Consider the following 20807-nt stretch of genomic DNA (forward strand, 5'->3'; position numbering starts at 1 on the left):
TATTACAAGAAGATTCTTGGAATCTGTGTTATGCTAGACACATACAGGCTTTATTAATGTTTATTTCTCAACTTAAAATTAGCTGTAAAATATGTGTATCGCTATTATTGTTATTTATGAAAGACAGCAGAGACAGCCATGTCCAAATTATAATCTAAAAGTTACATTGATTTGATTCAGGGACTCATGTGATTTTGTGGTTTTAATGTTTTTCTTATTCAAGTAATCCTTTAAACTTATAAGGATAGGAAGGCCAGGCACGGTGGCTCACACATGAATCCCAACATTTTGGGAGGCTGAGACGGGAGGATCACTTGAGGCCAGGAATTCAACACTAGCCTGAATAACACAGTGAGAACTTATTTCTGCAAGAATAATAATAATAATAATAATTTTTTAATTTGCCAGATGTGGTCACGTGCATCTATAGTTTCAGCTACTCAAGTGGCTGAGGCAGAAGGATCACTTGAGCCCAGAGGTTCAAGGTTATAGTAAGCTATGATCATGCCCTGAGACCCTGTCTCTAAAAAAATTAAAAGGCTGGGTACAGGGGTCATGCTTATAATCCCAACACTTTGGGAGGTCAAGGCAAGAGGATTGCTTGAGCCCAGGTGTTCAAGACCAGCCCAGTATTTACAAAAAATAAAAAAAAAACAGACAGGTATGGTGGCACACGCCTATAGTCCCAGCTACTTGGATGGCAGGATGATGCCCTGAGCCTGGGAGGTCAAGGCTGCAGTGAGCCGTGATCACACCACTACACTCCAAAGACCCTGTCTCAAAAATTAATTAATTAATTAAAATAAAATTTAAAAGATAGGAAAATCAGCGTTTATCTGTATGCTCCACAGCCAAACTTGAGATTAAAAAGCTCTTTCAGATAATCTCCAAAATTCTAAAGCCTCACAAAGGCAATTAATGAAATTGGCCAGTCTTTCTGCCAAACGACCTTCATGTACTGGGGCTGGTAGGGCTGTGACCTGAATTCCTAAGGTTAGTCTTGACCTTCAATGCTTTGAGGATTTCATTCTTCCTCTGTCATATCTAACTGCTGTGTTTGGAGTTTCTACTTGGCCTACTTCCTTAAAAAGTAGGTTTTTTACCTTGAAGATGTGGACTTTGTTTTATGGCCTCCCTTCATCCTGAACCTACTTAAAAGTAGAGAAGAAACAAATCACTTTTGCTAAAGCTGCTCTATGATTCCCTAGAACAACAGACTCCCACAGGGCATCTCCCTCATCAGGGTTTTTCTTTCATCTCCTTTTGTGTCATCTGCCTCTTGGCAGTGAAAAAGGCAGTGGCTGGCCGGGTGCAATGGCTCACGCCTGTAATCCCAACACTTTGGGAGGCCAAGGTGGGGAGATCACGAGGTCAGGCGTTTGAGACCAGCCTGGCCAACATAATGAAACCCCTTCTCTACTAAAAATACAAAAATTAGCTGGGTGTGGTGGAATGCACCTGTAGTCCCAGCTACTTGGGAGGCTGAGGTGAGAGAATCACTTGAACCTGGGAGGCAGAGGTTGCAGTAAGCCAAGACCACGCCATTGCACTCCAGCCTGGGTGACAGAGCAAGACTCCCTCTCAAAAAAAAAAAAAAAAAAAAAAAAGTCAGTGGCCTACACTTCCCTTGTGTATTTAGATTAGGAAAATGCTGGAACAACTACAAATGTATATAGATAAAATAAGGCAGCAAGCCAAATCTTAAAATGTAAGACTTTCTTTTTTAATTAAAAAAAAAAAAAAGATACAGCAAGGTGTGGCAGCTCATGCCTGTAATCCCAACACTTTGGGAGGCCAAGGTGGAAGGATCACTTGAGTCCAGGAGTTTGAGACCAGCCTGGGTAACATAGCGAGAGCTCATCTCTACAAAACAAAAAATTAGCTGGGCCTGTGGTGCAGTCCGATTGTCCCAGCTACTTGGAAGGCTGAGGTGTGAGTCTGAAACTGCAGTGAGCCATGATTGTGCCACTGCGCTCCAGCCTAGGAGACAGAGGAAAACCCTGTCTCATAAAATAATAAAAATAAAATTTTTCTCTATGTAATAGATCTGGGCTTAACAACTTATGAGGGGATCAATTTTTGAAAATAGATTCTAATTTTAAAGGGACCAGGGATCTTTATATTTAAAATAACCTCATAATGAATGTTCGTGAAAAGAGAATGGAATCAGTTATCTATTTTGTAAATTAGGATTTCTCTATAGCAAAGTACATAATATCTGTACACATTGTATGTATAAATGTTACCTGCATTTACTTTTAATGTGTGTGTAACTTAATGCACACGGAAATGATAGGATGGGGTGAATACAGAATTAGCTCTGTAATACCTGGGGTTGAGTCTGGCCTTGACATAGGACTTCAGGCATGTCTTTTAACTTATCTAATTCTCATTTTCCCCACTGGTAAACCAGAAATAATAAAGTCTAGGAAATTAATGTGATACAGATTTATAAACTGTAAAACAAGTACAAGCTGATGTGATTTTTCTACTTATTACATTCAAAAAGAAAACTTACAAGCTTGAGGAGAATACAAGGGGCTTCACCCTTGAAATCACAACTATAGAATGTTTTAAATACGGTTTTGAAATGCCAGCAGAGGCAGAAGAGAATTTCAGTAATTCAGGACTTAATTGGTGCTAATAAAAGACAGTGCCTTCACCCTACAGCTCGCCCCATGGACACTTTATACCATGAGCCTTTGTGAAGCAGAGCTTGGCATCTACCCAGACTTAGCTTAGAAGAGCCTGCAAAACCCAAAGTGTTTGTGGTGGGCAGCATTGAAACCAGCTCTGAAGAGACTTCCTATATTCGGGTTTCCTCCTGCTTTGATTTCATTGTACTTCTTTAGGCATTTCAATTACCATTTTGAACACAACATCTTTGAGAGTTACTTTGCTTTGTTTGTTAGTTCGGGAGCTCACAAATGGCCCCGACTGTGGGAAATAAAAAGTAAATGAGGAGAAGGAAGTCTTTTACAGAGAAACACTTGTTCTGACTGTAGATTAGGCTTAAGACAAAGCAAGCAAAAAGAGGCAAGCTTTTCAAGAGCACATCAACTTTGAAACTTCATGAAGGTCAGGGCAGGCTTGCTGGCTGGAAAGGCTTTTTCCTCCCATTAATATAACTGAACACAAATATTTTAGCATCTTGACTAAGTTAACTTGAACTTTCTGAATGAAAGAATTGGCATTCAAAGAATCTAGTATGGTTCTGCAAATACAGTGGAGATAAGAACAATACCCAAAACTTTACTGGCACACTTTTTAACCCTTTTTCTACCACAAACTACTACAGGGCAAAGCTTGTCCCATGTCCAGCTGACTCTGAATGCAAGTTATCCCGGTATAGAGGTGGTAGCACCACCATTTGTCTCTCCCTCAAAAAAGGCATATTTGTACCAAAGTGAGTGATAGTGCAGCCATTTATGCAGATAGCCATAATCTGGTTGCATTTATTTTTAAAAGTAAATAATGTTCTGGAATACAGCCAAACACTAGGATAATATTTAATGGAGAATAACTAGAGGACTTTTTTCTATTAGTCAGGAATCAGACAGGGACATCACTATATTCACTACTATTTACTGTCATGCTGTAATAGCCAATGCAATTAGACAAGATAAACCAGTTTGTGTCATAAAGAAAAAGGTAAAACTATCTCTGTTTGCATGAAGTATAATTATATATCTGAAAAACTCAAAAGACTGAAAGGAAAAACTTCTATAAGTGATAGGAAAATAACAGGTTAAAAATTTAATATACAAAAATCAATAGCCTACATATATATAATAAAAAAAACAGTGAAATAAATATTGGAAAAGAAGACTCTATTCAGGGTAGTACATATAGAAACTTTAAAAAGTGTTCAAAACCTATTTAAGGAAAACTAAATGTTCCCAGAAAAGTAAAACAGTAGATTGAACAAATGAAAAAAGACAAACCATATTCTTGGATAGGAAGACTACATTAGAAAGAAGTCAGTTTTCCTTTATTAACCTGTCCTTATAGCATAATTGCAATTAAAAATACTATCCAGTTTCTATCAGGTGCTATACAGGTTTATTAAGAAGAACAAGCGAGAATAGCAAGGAAAACCATGAGAAAGAAGAAAAAGAGAGCCTAGCCTTTCCAAACATTAAAATGTACTATAAAGCAAACATTTTGGTACTGATACATGAGAAGTCAGATAAACCAATGGAACAGAATAGAAAATCCAGAAATATGCTAACTGTATGTGTAAATATAGAGTACAATAAAGGTGGCTTCTCAAATCAGTGGGAAGTGATGGTCTTCTAAAGAGTGGCATTGAGATAAATGGAGAGCCATATGGAAAATAATCGCAGTATGCCAGGAAAAATTCCAACTCGATTAGCGATGTAAATGAAAGAAAAGAAAACATACAAATGCATGTTTTAAAATGAATGTGTTCATTTATAACCTGAAAGCTCAAAAAATATTCTAAATTGTGAATTAACATCCAGAAACAATAAGGAAAAAGATTGATGTATTCACTTTTGCATGGCAAAAAAAAACACCATAAGCAAAATAAAAATACATGACAAAATTGAAAGCATATTTGCAATTTATATCACCAAACTTCCAAAAATAAAGAACGAGAGGCCATCTAACCTATAGAATGAGATGAGATACAAATAATTTAACAAAAAAAGAAATGCAAATGGATCTTAAATATATGAAAAGTTTCTCCAGCCTCACTCAAAAATAAGAGAAAGGTAAATGAAAACTATATTGAAATGCCATTTCTCATCTATCAGATTGGCAAAAAATCTAAAAGTCTTACTACATATTATGTTGGCAAGGTTGTGAGAAACAAACATTCTTATATATTATTATGGGAATGCAAAATGATAAAACCTTTGAGCAGGGGAAACATGGAAACATATATAATAATAAAACTATATAAGCACCTGTACTTTGATCCAACCATCCCAATTCTAGAACCCAAATATATGCTAGCAAAAAATATTTTAAAAATGGGCACAAGGCTCTTCCTTGCACACTCTTTCTAAGAACAAAAATTGGAGACATCTTAAATGAATACCAATAGAAAACTAGTTGAATTAACTGATTCATCTACTCACTGGAAGAGTATCTCTGTACTTCTGTGGCATTATCTTCAGGATATAATGCAGGGTTTCTCCACAGCAACACTACTGACATTTTGGGTCAGATAATTCTTTGTTGCAGGGGATGTCCTGTGCATTGTAGGATGTTTAGCAGCATCCCTGGCCTGTACTACTGGATGTCAGTAACAGCCCTCCTCCAAGTGTGACGACCAAAAATGCCTCCAGACACTACTAAATGTCTCCTGGAAGACAAAACCCTCCCCAGTTGAGAACTGATGTTAATGTTATGTTAACTGTAACTGTAATATTAAATGAAACAGCATGGCAGGGAAGAGTATATATAGTATGTTTATATTAACAAAATGTTTGATGAGTAAACCATACATTTTTTTAAAGTTATCTGTAGGAGAAGGGAATAGAGTGTAGGGGGAAGGTATAGAAGCTGAACTGCTTTGAATATATCTCTTTTGTAAATTTGACTTTGGTAACTTTATATATAATATTAAATTAAATATTTTAAAAGCAAGTCTAAAATTCGAACACAAGTGGAAACAAATGACGTTAGATGCATATCTAGTTGGTGGCACATCTACACAGAGAAGAACAATTCTAAGTGACTTTAAACACACTGGTTTGACTATATATTCCTAGTTGGATAAATTCCTGGTTATTCTTGCTTGTTCTTCTTAAACCTGTATAGCACCTGATAGAAAGTAGATAGTATTTTAAATTGCAATTATGCTATAATAATTGCAATTATTTATCCAACTAGGAATAAATTATAATTTATTTTATTATTACAATTATAATAATATAAATACATAATTATAAAATAAACAAAAGAACTACAAAATATTATTTAAATTATTTTTAATGATCATAATTATAATATAATAAGAATATTGGAATTATTCTGAGATTTTTGTGCATGTGGTTCAAATAAAGCAATGAATAATTTTGATGATATCATTAAGCATGAGAAATTTCAGCATGAGATAAAGGAGAAACAAATGTAAAAATAATGAGATTAAGTAAAAACCTTGATGTTCTAATTTTGAATAGGAGGTAGCAATATGAACTCGTGCAATATTTATTTTTAAAAAACCACAAACCTTTCCTGACTCTGTCCAGTGAATAAAACTGAAACATAATAGCCAATCCAGTAGCAATAAGTATTCCTAGCAGTGGATCATGGTCTCTAAATTCTAACTAAAAAGAAAACAAGCCATTTTGGAGAAATGGATAATGGGAAAATGCACAAGATAACACTGGAAAAAATTACTGGTAGAAATTATCAGAAAGCAAGGAAGCTATCAAAGAATACTAGAGTTATGTCAAAAGATGTCAAGAACTAACTGGAAGAGGCTCCTACAGGCCAAGGTAGGGCTATTTATCATCATTAATATAATAACTGCAATAGAGAGAAACAAATCAGATGTGATTAAATTCATGAATTCATAATAATGGTTGAAAAAGAGTACCTCATTGGTCACTTTGGGAGGAGCTAAGGAACCAACTCACTATTTCAAAAGAATAAAGGGAAAGAATTATTTATCCTACCTTTCCTATATGAAATGTACTTCACAATAACCAAATAGTTGAGGAGTTTCTTTTTAGAGAACTATTCCAGCTAATAAATGAAGAAGAAAATAATAGAATTAGAACATTATCAATCTGAAATTTTTAATGAATTATCTGTATAATGATTGCCAGTGTCTGCTAATATCACAGAACAAGAGAAAGAACCAGAGATTATGTATCCCCAGATGGAAGTACACTAAATCACTCATGAAGGATTTTTGTCAAAAAAAAAGAAACAGAAAAAAGGAAATTGAATCTTAGCAAGCCTTTTAAATCAAACAATTTATAAGAAATACAGGGTACAGAGGGACATGTAAAACAAAACCACAGTGATGCTATGAGCAAAATTCAGACTGTGGAAACTAAAGAGAAAATGGCTCAGTTTCTTCAATAACAACAATAATACCATAAAAATTGCAGGGAAATAGTAAGAGAAGAGTTTGAAGGAGAACCTTTAAATTAAAATATAATTAACCCATTTATGGATGTATCAACCAAATGCAATGTTTGGACCTTATTTGCATATCTTGATTAAAAGAAATTATGAATATATATGTATATATGTGATAAACAAACAAAACATACTTAAAAAACAATTAGAGAAGTATGAACACCAAATGGGCTGTTTGATGATATTAAGGAACTACTCTTTTCTCTGTTTAGGTGCAGCAATGGTATTGTGTGTGTTTGTGTTTATTCTAAGAGTCCTGTCTTTTAAAGATGCATACTGAAATTACATGATGGGTGGGATTTGCTTCAAAATGACATGTGTGAATAGGCGGGGATAAGTGGGAGTATGATGAAACCAGATTAGCAATTGATTATTATTAAAGCTGAGTGATACATACTTGAGTGTTCATTACACTATTTTATATTTGTCTGAAATTTACATAACAAAATGCTTTATGAAAGAAAACAATTAGAAAACTTATTGGGAAACTTCGTGCTTTAGCTATCATTAGTACCACATTCTTTGCTGGACCCCTCCTATCAGGACAACCACAGTGCATGGACACTGCCATTGAGAAGCTGTGACTGCTCTGAGTCCACCTCATTGGCTCCTTTGCCTCTTCTGTGCTCCTTTTCCCATTCTGTCACTGCCTCCACAGAAGTCCACCAAGAGAAACACATAATAAGAACTTAGGATAATGGCAACTTAACAAACTAAGGTCACCTTGTGATCATATACATTGTGCATCAAAGAATTCCACAGAATTATCACGTTCAAGTGGCTGTCTCAGCTGTTCAATTAATAGTGAGAATATTGATCAGCTCATAGTTTATGTTCCTGCTAGTATAAACTACTGGTTTATTGTCAACCTCTAATTACAGAATGTTTTTATAAGAAAGCTTCCTCTGTGTTACAAGAGCTACTAGAAGCTAAAATCCGAGGACGTGGAAGGGGGGAAAAAAAGAGGGAGGGCATACTTTTATTAGCAGTGAGCAAATTGGCATTAGTCATCATTCTTGTCTTCTTTTAACTATAGGTGTTTATCAAAGTGCTGGATAATAATGATAATGGCCCAGAATTCTCTCAGCCGAATTACGATGTGACAATTTCCGAGGATGTGCTTCCAGACACAGAGATCCTGCAGATTGAAGCCACAGATAGAGATGAGAAGCACAAGCTGAGCTACACTGTTCATAGCAGCATTGACTCCATCAGCATGAGAAAATTCCGGATTGACCCTAGCACTGGCGTGCTCTATACTGCTGAGAGGCTGGACCATGAGGCCCAGGACAAGCACATTCTCAACATAATGGTAGGACCAAATCCTAATTAGCACTCCTACAGAACCACTGACTGTTCAGGCCACACACATTAGCCTTCAGAAGTATAGGGCCCCTAAATTTTATAAGTAGTTGTAAATTTAGTCTTTTCACAGAGAGATTGCATTCATTTTTGCCTTTTTATTTCAATGAAGAATTACTTTTGTTAGATAGCAACTCTATATTTTTGCCAAACTAAAATATTAGATAAGTTCTGCAGCAGTGGCTGCTCAGTAAATGCTCCAAACAGACTGACTTGAGAGGGAAGGAACAGGTCATGTTCCCAGGCTCTGGGGTTGGTTTGCACCCAGAAGATTTCATAGAAAAATTGAAAAGACATTCCTTAAGAAGTTAATCACAGGGGTAATCATTTACTCAGCCTATGCAATGCTCAGTCCTTGGAAGGATTTAGAAAACCAATTTATTACTTATTGTACTGGCATTGGACCTAGTAGTAAATACTGGCACACAAAAGAGATCTCAATACATGCTCAAGCCTACAGAGAATATAAATCTGATTTTGTGTTCATGGGGCCTCCAAATTATGTAGGAGATATTGCTTTACTTTTTTTTATCTTCTAATTTTTTTTCTTTTTTTTTAATTTTATTATTATTATACTTTAAGTTTTAGGGTACATGTGCACAATGTGCAGGTTTGTTACATATGTATACATGTGCCATGTTGGTGTGCTGCACCCATTAACTCGTCATTTAGCATTAGGTATATCTCCTAATGCTATCCCACTTTACTTTTAAAGTAGTGTTTAGCTAGTTCACATAATTAGGAAGTAGAGATGAATAAGAAACATCTTTGATTAATTTATGGCCTGAAGCCTATCCCTTCAACCACCCAAGAATCCCCACGGGATTGCACAGCCACTTCCTGTCAGAGTCCCCACTGTGTTCCTTTAAGACCAGGTAGAAGGACAGACTTAATCTTCTGCACTGATTGGCTTTAAAATACTACACTAGGACAGTACAAATTCCTAAGCAGCTGAAAGTAATGTTCCACTAAGTGCTACTTTTCTTTCATAAGACTAGAAACCTTCCCCAACAAGAGGAAGCTTGAGTGTCATGCACTTAGCTATGGTTTCCAGCTAAGACTCCAGGAAACAGATGGGGTTACTTATAGAGGCCTTCCAGTCATCACTCTGGCCAGTCATCACATCATTCATTTAACATATATTTCTCAACCACCTAGTATGCACCAAACTTTCTTCTAGGCACTGAAGATACAAAAAAGACAAAGTTCCTGCACCCTAGGAGCTTACACTAAATTGGAACTGACCTAGATTTCAACAATCTCCAAATAAAGAGTTCAGCTTGGTCCTTGGGTACAGCAGACCAGTCTGCAGACAGGGAAATTCAGCATATTCACTGGGCTAATTCTGCATGTGTTTTCTCCAAGGGCAGAAACTTTGTGCTAGTGACTAACTCCATTCTCATGATTCTTTAAGTCATTTCTGTTCATTCTTTCTTTAACAAACTCAGAAATCCGTTTGGTCACCCTCTACCATTTATCACTTACATAATTGAATATTTACAGCAAACAAGTGCTTTACACTGCCTTTCTCCTAGCTAAGCCATTTTAGTCATTTTGCTTATTCCTCCTAGGTACTATTTCTGAAAACCCCTTTCTCTTTGTTGGCTCTTCTCGGTATATTTTCTAATTTCTTCACATCTCTCTGCAGGTATGGGATTTAAAATTGAAAAAGCCAAGAGCACATATTTGATTAGTGCTACATCAAATGATAGCAAAACCTTGTGGTTAAAGAAATGGTTATTTTCAAGCTTCTGCCATATGCAAACTAAAGGAAACTTTAAAACTGCCAAGCAAGGTTTTTTGGTGAAATCAGAAAGGAGGTGCTTCAGCACTTTGAAGAAAATGACAAATGGTTCTGTAAAGTGTGACATTTTATTTAACGTTTCTCTAAGTAAGACATTAAGATTTGATTCATCTTCCCGATGGGTCAGGGTTCTCTCAGCTGTAGGCTTTTGTATATATTGGCTTTTTTACCTGAAAATGCCACACACTACTACCACCACCATTTTACCACTCCTACTTGTTCTTGTTACCTTTTTCAGGAAGCTAAATGCTAGGTTAGTTTCTTCTCACTATTCTGCGAGCACCTTTAGTGCATCCCATGAGAATACTTAGCCCTGAGCGTTATACCTATCTATTTACTTGTTTGTATTCCCACTTGACTCTAAGCTTCTTGAGGGCAGGAACTGTATCAAATTCACTGCTGAACCACCAGAGCAAAGCCAGGGACTTGAACAGATAGGTGACAATAAATGTTTGTTGAATGGATGAATGGAAATGCCTACATTGTGTTCATTAATTCCAGTCTTTAATTGCCCCTGCGGAGGAGCCTCTATCCACTATTCCATTATCAGCTGTGTACACAAATAAGGGGGAGGCCACTATATGGGGAAAGCCAGAGCACAGTGCTGTGTTTGTGATATCAAGGCATCAGTTCTACACACAGACTGAGCACAGACCACAGGTCAGACATTAGGCTGAGCAGTGAAGGTGTTGTAACCCCTGCTCACAATTTGCTCACAATGTTTCCTCACTTGATGATACTACCATTTATTGAGCACCTACTAGAAGCCTGGAACTGGGTCAAGCACTTTGCGTGCATTATTTCATTTTGTTTTCACCCCAGACATAGCCATGTGAGTTCTTTGCAATTTAAGATTTGAGTCCCACCACTTCTTGTATTTTGCCTAAAGGTCAGAGATCAGGAGTTTCCTTATCGAAGAAACTTGGCCCGAGTCATTGTGAATGTGGAAGATGCTAATGATCACAGTCCTTATTTTACCAACCCACTGTATGAAGCGTCTGTGTTTGAATCTGCTGCTCTGGGATCAGCTGTTCTGCAAGTGACGGCTCTGGACAAAGACAAAGGAGAAAATGCAGAACTCATATATACCATAGAAGCAGGTGAGAGCTGTTACACTGCACAGATTTCAGCATAATGCAAGGCATTCGACCCTCAGTAGTATTTATTACCATGTAAAATTCAGATCATTAACAATGGAACATCTCTAAATGAACTTTTTTGGCCAAGCTGCTACCCTATTTGGGAGATGATGGTGGATAATGTTCTTGATGTTTCAGTAATAGGTTTTCCATCATTAATAGCAAGGAAAGTTTCCTTTGTTGTGTTTGATCTTGGATTTTTCTGGGATAGAGAAGAGAAAATAAATACGTAATAAATTTAGTGGCTTTTACCTGTGGGCCAACAAGCCAGGGCCTCAGACTAAAATAACAAAAGCCGGCAATCATCTGAGGCCTACCAGGATGTCCTTTGAATTGAATCTTAACAAGTCTTTGTTTACTTGTGAATAGGTGGTCTGTGGGCTTCATAAATTCCTTCACCCTCACAGTTAGCACAAATTTACATCATTGGAGACAACCTGAGTAGCAGAGTAGATGGTAGATATGGAGTCTGAACTGCTTGCTGAACCTGACAAATAAATACAGCCTCTTGTTTTGTTAAATTTGAGATGTTTTAAAATTAATTTTAACATCTATAAGGTAAGATCATATTTACTGATGGTTTGAAGACTGATAGCTAGAAAGTTTTTATGACTGAGAGATGAATGGCTAAGCAAGAAATAACCTGAAAATGACAAATATCCTTTATCTGTTCTATGTTGTCCTCCCCATTCCATCTTTTTTGAATATTCAAGCCACTTATTTTCAAAATGTTCTGCAACTTATGTCTGTCGTGAATAATGCCAAATGCAATATCCTTTCATGCCAGGGATGGAAAGGCTTCTCTCCCTTCATTTAAATGTAGTGCATTTTTGAGAGGAGTTGTATTAAAATATGAATGCTAGAATGACAGTTTTGGACTAGAAATTTTAGAAAAAGAAAAGCCAACAACCTTCTAAAAAAAAAAAGTTGTTGCATTGAATGATAACTTAAAACTATTTCTTGTATTAGGCACCCACATTTTACATGGGTCTGTGCTAAGCTCTACTTTAAAAAAGAAAAAGAAAAGACATGAGTTCATAATAGCAAAGTTTCCGGAGAGAATTTACCTATTTTTTTCTAGGTTTCCATGGAATTTCCTTTCAATCTAAAGCCTGACCAGTGTTTTTTTAGAAATGCTATTTTACATCTTTTATTTATCACAGGACATTTTTATTACTTAATTATATAATCTTTGTTCTTTGGGTTCCACAAATAATATAAGGAAACTTTTCCAAAAAATGAATATTTAAATCACATCCCAGAAAATGTCACCTAACCCAACAACTCATTTTATTCTTTCTATGGTTTTTCCCAATGTTGTGTTTTTCTCTTTTCCCCGTATTCATTCATGCATATACATTGTTTCATGTCACTGTAATTATTTAGATATAGGGTTTTATTTCTACTTTTCTTACCACGTTCTAAACATTTGCTGTGTGTCTCTACCTGCTTTTTATATTTGTCATTAAGCCTGCTACTTATACTCCTTTTAGATAGCCAGATAATGTTTCAACCAGTTTGGAGTTTCTTAAGGAGTAATTTAACTTACCATCCAACCGAAAAGACTGCTCTGCTTATCTTTTGACCTCTACAGACTACAGCATGGTGCCCAGTCGTTTCTTTAACTGACTAAAACAAGACAGAACAGTTATTCCTTAAAACATCTTTTATATAGGAAACCCAAACTTCCAGAAAACCATGGGAACAATTGATGTCTCAAAAAAATGACCTTTGATGTATGTAAGAAACTAGTGAAGATTACAATGTTCACAATAAATCTCAAATGGCCAGCGGGGCTCTTCACAGACAGACAGACAAACCCACACGGGTCCTCACTGGTCCTAGCGGAGCAAGTTTCTTCCCAGTTGAGGGTAGGAGACAGACAGATCCCAGATGCTTCAGCACTTTGAAGCAAATGACAAATGGTTGTGTAAAGTATTATGTTTTGTTTAACTTTTCTCACACACATCAGATAAGCAAGATTTCACTCTGTTTATTGGTGGGCTATAAATTTCTTGTCTCCTGCCTGTCCTGTAAAGTAACTATGGCAGCTTTTTATTTTGGCCTGAAGGACTGAGGCAGAATTTGAGCGCAGAGCTTCAGGTCTTATATCTAGTTTGAGTTTTGTGTTTGGTGTCAATGGTGAGTCTGAGGCAGGATTGTACAAGAGAGACTGGGACTGAGTTGAGTTTGGGTGGGGGCATATGGATCCCAAGATGCATATGAATAGAGAGTTTAAAATTTTTTTTTAGATTTACCTCTCCTCTCAATCATTCAACAAATATTAAGCAACTTCTTTGTAGCAGATGCTGTGTTGTGTACTAGATAAGGAATGATAAGAAAAGCACAGATTTTATTCAATTGCCAAAAATCTACAAGAGGACATAGATTCCAAAAAACAAACGGAGGCCAATTTTTCAGGATTCAAGTGTAGCAGGAAAGAATAAGCAAGAAGTTGATTCCAAGAGAATGGGTCAGTGTGTCAAAGAGGGAAAGAGGAGGATGGCCCACTTTGGACCTGATGTATCAGCACACCATTCTGGAAGGGTGTCACAAGCAGATCAGCAGCCATGGGATAACAGGGTTATGAATTTCTACTTGAGGCCAGGCACAGTGGCTCGTGCCTGTAATCCCAGCATTTTCGGAGGCCAAGACAGGTGGATCACTTGAGGTCAGAAGTCTGAGACCAGCCTGACCAACGTGGCAAAACCCTGTTTCTACAAACATGAAAATTAGCCAGGTGTAGTGGTGCCTGCCTGCAGTCCCAGCTACTCTGGAGGCTGAGGCAGGAGAATCACTTGAACCCAGGAGACAGAGGTTGCAATGAGCCAAGATTGCACCACTGCACTTCAGCCTGGATGACAGAGCGAGACTCCATCTCAAAAAAAAATCAAAAAATTATATTTGAGGTCAAAAGCTGGCTCCCCGCCATCCCCACTGTAATATATCTTTCCTGGTATGAAGAAATCTGCCAGGTGTGGAGTGAGGGAGGACTTACCTAGAAACTCTGCAGTGGGGCACCATAATCAGTGAACACCGAGATCCCTGGCTCCAGTAGCATTCATCAGTCAGGGTTGCATGTTGGTGCCATCACTGGAAGGTGACCGTTGCTTAGGTGAAGTGATTTCCCCTTATAAAGTTCTGTGAATCACCTGTTGGATTCACACTCAATTCTATGACACTATTCATTGCAAGCTTGAAAGTTTACTCATAAGATCATTGAACTTTTTATTGTTGTCATCACAAAATGGCCATGTTTAGGTAGCAAAGTAATAAATCATGCTGACATCAAAGACTACATTGTTTAATATTCATATTTGGGGGCTGGAATCAAAACGACCTCTTTATTAGATGTAATTTGTCTTTTAAAATAAGCAAGTATCTTCTTGAAATAGATGTTACATGAACATGACCATTTTGTGTTCAGACATGGAAAACTTTATATAATTAGCATGTAGGAAGAAGTATGTAGACACATCTCATAACTGCCCTGAAAATCCTGGTCCCTATTTTAATGATTTTAACATTTAAATTATATACCTATCATACTACAATACTCAAAAAGAAAGAAAAGTCCAGATAGAGTTGAATAACCAAGATCTTTAACTTTTGATTGGAAAGGATCTCAACACAGAAGTATGTGTGTTCTTTGAGAAGTATGAGAAAACCTGATAAGAGAAGCAAAAAGCAACTTGGTGAAGGATGCAACTTCACACTACCCACCGCCTTTCAGCTCTGTCACCACCTACCTTCTTTACATTCTCCACATTGTGTCTTCCCCATTCTTTATTCCTCTGTTATTTCTCTCATTCTCAACAATCCCAGATTTCGAACCACAACATGTTTCTGAAGTAGAGCTGTAAACTGCTACAGTGTCATGGCCACAGCCCTTCCCCTGCCAGCTATGTCAAAGTGGGGTGCCCAGGTTTCAGTTTCACAAGGATTATGTCTCAGGTTCTTGGTTGCAGTGCTGGTTCAGGTTCTCAACAGTTTCTTGGTACACTAGAAACACCTCAAATGCTTGGTGAATAGAATGGTTACAGATTGAGCAACTGCCCTATAACTTTTTATGTTTACTTTTATGTCTAGGTGTGTGCATGTGTGTGTTCAGAGGCATGAGAGAGGAGTAGAGCATGAGTGGAGAATAGAAGACAAGTCAGGAAAATTCCTCACACTTACAAGGCAAATAATGACTTGCCAAGAATTCTCCATGCCTGAGTGAACAGACCCCTTCACCAAAGTAGTGTTTTGGATAAAGTCATTTTTGATAGGGTGAAATAATACCAATTCCATGTAGCAAAGTTTGCTTTTGGGACAATCAGAAAACAACTGACTGCTTTATAATGCTTTGAAACTATTCCCACAACCCTCTTTCTTTAAACCTAGAACGGAAAATATGACAGTGCTACCAAAACCAGTGGCATTCATATGTGGGCTTCCCAATCTATCTGTCTTCTCACAAGGCTGGAAATAAGGAAGTCCTACACATTCTTAGCAGAAAGATCTCTCCTTCAGGCTCTCTTATTTCCCAACTTGAATGCACACAAGACTGTGTCATTATCATTGTGTTTTTAACCTGGATCTAGAAGTTACTGATCTGAAATTTACCAGAATACTGGGAAACTCATTTTGGTTGCTTTTCAGTACCTCTGAAAGAGAGGCCTCTCATTTTATTTCAGAATGACACAGATGAGTACTATAATTGCTTTCTGCTTGCCACATTGCAGTAAGGTACCTATAGATAAAGAGTTAATCAAAAAGATTTCAGTGACTCACATGTAACTCATTTCACCATTGATTTCTGTATTTTAGGGAACACTGGGAACACGTTTAAGATCGAACCGGTCCTAGGCATCATCACCATTTGCAAAGAACCAGACATGACGACGATGGGTCAGTTTGTCCTATCCATCAAAGTCACAGATCAGGGAACCCCACCAATGTCTGCCACTGCAATTGTGCGCATTTCCGTCACCATGTCTGACAATTCTCACCCCAAGTTCATTCACAAAGACTACCAAGCAGAAGTAAATGAAAATGTTGACATTGGAACATCAGTCATTCTAATCTCTGCCATCAGTCAATCTACCCTCATTTATGAAGTCAAAGATGGAGACATTAATGGGATCTTTACCATAAATCCATATTCTGGAGTCATCACCACTCGGAAGGCCCTGGATTATGAGCGCACATCCTCTTATCAGCTCATCATTCAGGCCACCAATATGGCAGGAATGGCTTCCAATGCTACAGTCAATATTCAGATTGTTGATGAAAATGATAATGCCCCAGTTTTTCTCTTTTCTCAATACTCAGGTAGCCTAAGTGAGGCTGCCCCAATTAATAGCATTGTCAGGAGCTTGGATAACAGCCCACTGGTGATTCGAGCCACAGATGCTGACAGCAACCGGAATGCTCTGCTTGTGTATCAGATTGTGGAGTCGACAGCAAAAAAGTTTTTCACAGTGGACTCCAGTACAGGTGCAATCAGAACAATTGCCAACCTGGACCATGAAACCATCGCCCATTTCCATTTTCATGTGCATGTGAGAGACAGTGGTAGCCCCCAACTGACTGCAGAGAGTCCCGTTGAAGTCAACATTGAGGTGACAGATGTGAATGATAACCCACCTGTTTTTACTCAGGCTATGTTTGAGACTATCTTACTTCTGCCTACCTATGTCGGAGTGGAGGTTCTGAAAGTTAGTGCCACAGATCCTGACTCTGAGTTACCCCCTGAACTGACATACAGCCTAATGGAAGGCAGCTTGGATCATTTTTTAATTGACTCAAACAGTGGAGTACTTACCATAAAAAACAACAACCTCTCCAAGGATCACTACATGCTGATAGTTAAGGTGTCTGATGGAAAGTTCTACAGTACATCCATGGTCACCATCATGGTTAAAGAAGCCATGGACAGTGGCCTCCACTTTACACAAAGCTTCTATTCCACCTCAATCTCAGAGAACAACACTAACATAACCAAAGTTGCTATTGTCAATGCGGTTGGAAACCGCCTTAATGAGCCCTTAAAATACAGCATCTTAAACCCAGGAAATAAGTTCAAGATAAAATCTACCTCAGGGGTCATTCAGACAACTGGAGTCCCCTTTGACCGTGAAGAACAAGAGTTATATGAGCTGGTGGTAGAAGCCAGCCGTGAGCTGGACCATCTGCGTGTGGCCAGAGTGGTGGTCAGGGTTAACATTGAAGACATAAATGACAATTCTCCAGTCTTTGTGGGCCTCCCATACTATGCTGCTGTTCAAGTGGATGCAGAACCCGGGACTCTGATTTATCAGGTGACAGCCATTGACAAAGATAAAGGTCCAAATGGAGAAGTGACCTATGTCCTGCAGGATGACTATGGCCACTTTGAAATTAACCCTAATTCAGGGAATGTTATTTTAAAGGAAGCATTCAACTCTGACTTGTCCAACATTGAGTATGGAGTCACCATCCTAGCCAAGGATGGTGGAAAACCCTCTTTGTCTACATCTGTGGAGCTTCCCATCACTATTGTCAACAAAGCAATGCCTGTGTTTGATAAGCCCTTTTACACAGCATCTGTCAATGAAGACATCAGAATGAACACACCCATCCTAAGCATCAATGCCACCAGTCCAGAAGGCCAAGGCATCATATATATCATTATTGATGGGGACCCTTTTAAACAGTTTAACATTGACTTTGACACTGGGGTCCTGAAAGTTGTTAGCCCTTTGGATTATGAAGTTACATCTGCTTACAAGCTGACAATAAGAGCCAGTGACGCCCTTACCGGTGCTAGGGCTGAAGTCACTGTTGACTTGCTAGTTAATGATGTAAATGACAACCCCCCTATTTTCGGTCAGCCCACGTACAATACAACACTATCAGAAGCATCTCTTATTGGGACACCTGTTTTACAAGTTGTCTCTATTGATGCAGACTCAGAAAACAATAAAATGGTACATTATCAGATTGTCCAGGATACCTACAATAGCACAGATTATTTTCACATAGATAGCTCAAGTGGCTTAATCCTGACAGCACGAATGCTGGACCATGAGTTAGTACAACACTGCACTTTGAAAGTCAGATCAACAGATAGTGGCTTCCCATCACTGAGCAGTGAGGTTCTGGTTCATATCTACATCTCTGATGTAAATGACAACCCTCCAGTTTTTAATCAGCTCATTTATGAGTCATATGTGAGTGAATTAGCCCCCCGGGGCCATTTTGTAACCTGTGTACAAGCCTCTGATGCAGACAGCTCTGATTTTGACCGGTTGGAATATAGCATTTTATCTGGGAATGACCGGACGAGCTTTCTGATGGACAGCAAGAGTGGAGTTATCACATTGTCCAACCACCGGAAGCAGCGGATGGAGCCTCTGTACAGTCTCAATGTGTCTGTCTCTGATGGGTTGTTCACCAGCACTGCACAGGTGCATATTAGGGTACTTGGGGCTAACTTGTACAGCCCTACCTTTTCACAAAGCACATACGTAGCTGAGGTGAGAGAGAACGTGGCTGCAGGAACAAAGGTAATTCATGTTCGAGCCACAGATGGTGATCCAGGGACTTATGGGCAGATCAGCTATGCCATCATCAATGACTTTGCCAAGGATCGATTCCTCATAGACAGCAATGGGCAGGTCATCACCACAGAAAGGCTAGACCGGGAAAACCCTCTAGAAGGGGATGTTAGTATTTTTGTGAGGGCCCTTGATGGTGGAGGGAGAACAACTTTCTGCACTGTGAGAGTGATTGTTGTGGATGAAAATGACAATGCTCCCCAGTTCGTGACAGTGGAATATAGAGCCAGTGTCAGGGCAGATGTTGGAAGGGGCCACTTGGTCACTCAAGTTCAAGCCATAGATCCCGATGATGGAGCAAATTCAAGGATTACTTATTCCCTCTATAGCGAGGCCTCTGTTTCAGTGGCCGACCTCCTGGAAATCGATCCTGACAATGGCTGGATGGTCACAAAGGGTAATTTTAACCAGCTGAAAAATACAGTGCTTTCGTTCTTTGTCAAAGCAGTAGATGGGGGCATCCCAGTAAAGCACTCCCTCATTCCTGTCTATATCCACGTCTTGCCCCCTGAAACGTTCTTGCCATCATTCACCCAGTCTCAGTATTCCTTTACCATTGCAGAAGATACAGCCATTGGGAGTACAGTGGACACCTTGAGGATTTTGCCCAGTCAGAATGTCCGGTTCAGCACAGTTAATGGGGAACGGCCAGAAAATAACAAAGGGGGCGTATTCGTCATAGAACAGGAAACAGGCACTATTAAGCTTGACAAACGCCTTGACCATGAAACCAGCCCAGCTTTCCACTTTAAAGTAGCAGCCACTATACCCCTGGACAAAGTAGACATTGTGTTTACCGTGGATGTAGATATCAAGGTATTGGATTTGAATGACAACAAGCCAGTCTTTGAAACTTCAAGCTACGACACCATTATAATGGAAGGGATGCCTGTTGGCACCAAACTCACACAAGTGAGAGCTATTGATATGGACTGGGGAGCCAATGGACAAGTCACTTACTCCCTCCACTCGGATTCCCAGCCCGAAAAGGTAATGGAAGCATTCAATATTGACAGCAACACGGGCTGGATCAGTACCTTGAAGGACCTAGATCACGAGACAGACCCCACATTCACCTTCGCTGTGGTGGCCTCTGACCTTGGAGAGGCATTCTCTCTTTCCTCCACAGCCTTGGTCTCTGTCAGAGTGACAGATATAAATGACAATGCACCAGTCTTCGCGCAGGAAGTGTACCGAGGGAATGTGAAGGAGAGCGACCCACCGGGCGAGGTGGTAGCCGTCCTCAGCACCTGGGACAGAGACACGTCCGACGTTAATCGCCAAGTGAGCTACCATATTACAGGTGAGTAAACACCCCCAGTTTTCATTATGTGCACTGCTTTATAAAGAAAGACGGAAGATGGCGGGGGGAAGAGTAAGAGAGAAGGAAGATGAGATAAGGAGTCCAGTGTAATGAAGCCTCTCTGGAGCTGAGTAAAGGATCTCTGAGTGGACTGCGTTTTTTGCTTGTTGGCTGTTGCTAACTCAGCCTTAGTTTGGAGTTCACAGGTTTGCTGTAAATGTGTTACCCATATTGGTAACTAGTCTTTGTGTCACCTCTTCCTATTTAAAAAGGAGTCCAGCCAAATATCTCAGTTGAAGAAACGAAAATAACAACTTTTTGGTGGAGAGGTTCTGTTTTTAAGCATGTTCCTTTTTTCTACCTTTTGCAATACTGAGCAAAACAAATAGCTTGATCACAGTAAGCTTCACATGCACACTTCCCCTGGCCATAGCAACACCTGTGCACACACGTACACACATTAGATGGCATGGTTTGATTCTTCCCTGAGAAAT

The 20807-nt window shown here is 38.8% G+C and overlaps 1 protein-coding gene across 12 annotated transcripts in view; it reads left to right on the plus strand.

Annotated features, from left to right (window-relative positions):
* FAT3 (FAT atypical cadherin 3) overlaps positions 1 to 20807 on the plus strand; it is a 673325-nt gene that overhangs the window by 558389 nt on the left and 94129 nt on the right. For all 12 annotated transcript variants that reach the window (XM_054524904.2, XM_054524910.1, XM_054524913.1 and 9 more), the window contains 3 exons: positions 8159 to 8434; positions 11178 to 11388; positions 16240 to 20313. In XM_054524904.2, the coding sequence (XP_054380879.1) occupies positions 8159 to 8434; positions 11178 to 11388; positions 16240 to 20313 (4561 nt within the window). The remainder of the gene's footprint in view (positions 1 to 8158; positions 8435 to 11177; positions 11389 to 16239; positions 20314 to 20807) is intronic.

Source organism: Pongo abelii, chromosome 9 (assembly GCF_028885655.2).
Source record: "Pongo abelii isolate AG06213 chromosome 9, NHGRI_mPonAbe1-v2.0_pri, whole genome shotgun sequence".
Classification (NCBI taxonomy): Eukaryota; Metazoa; Chordata; class Mammalia; order Primates; family Hominidae; genus Pongo; species Pongo abelii.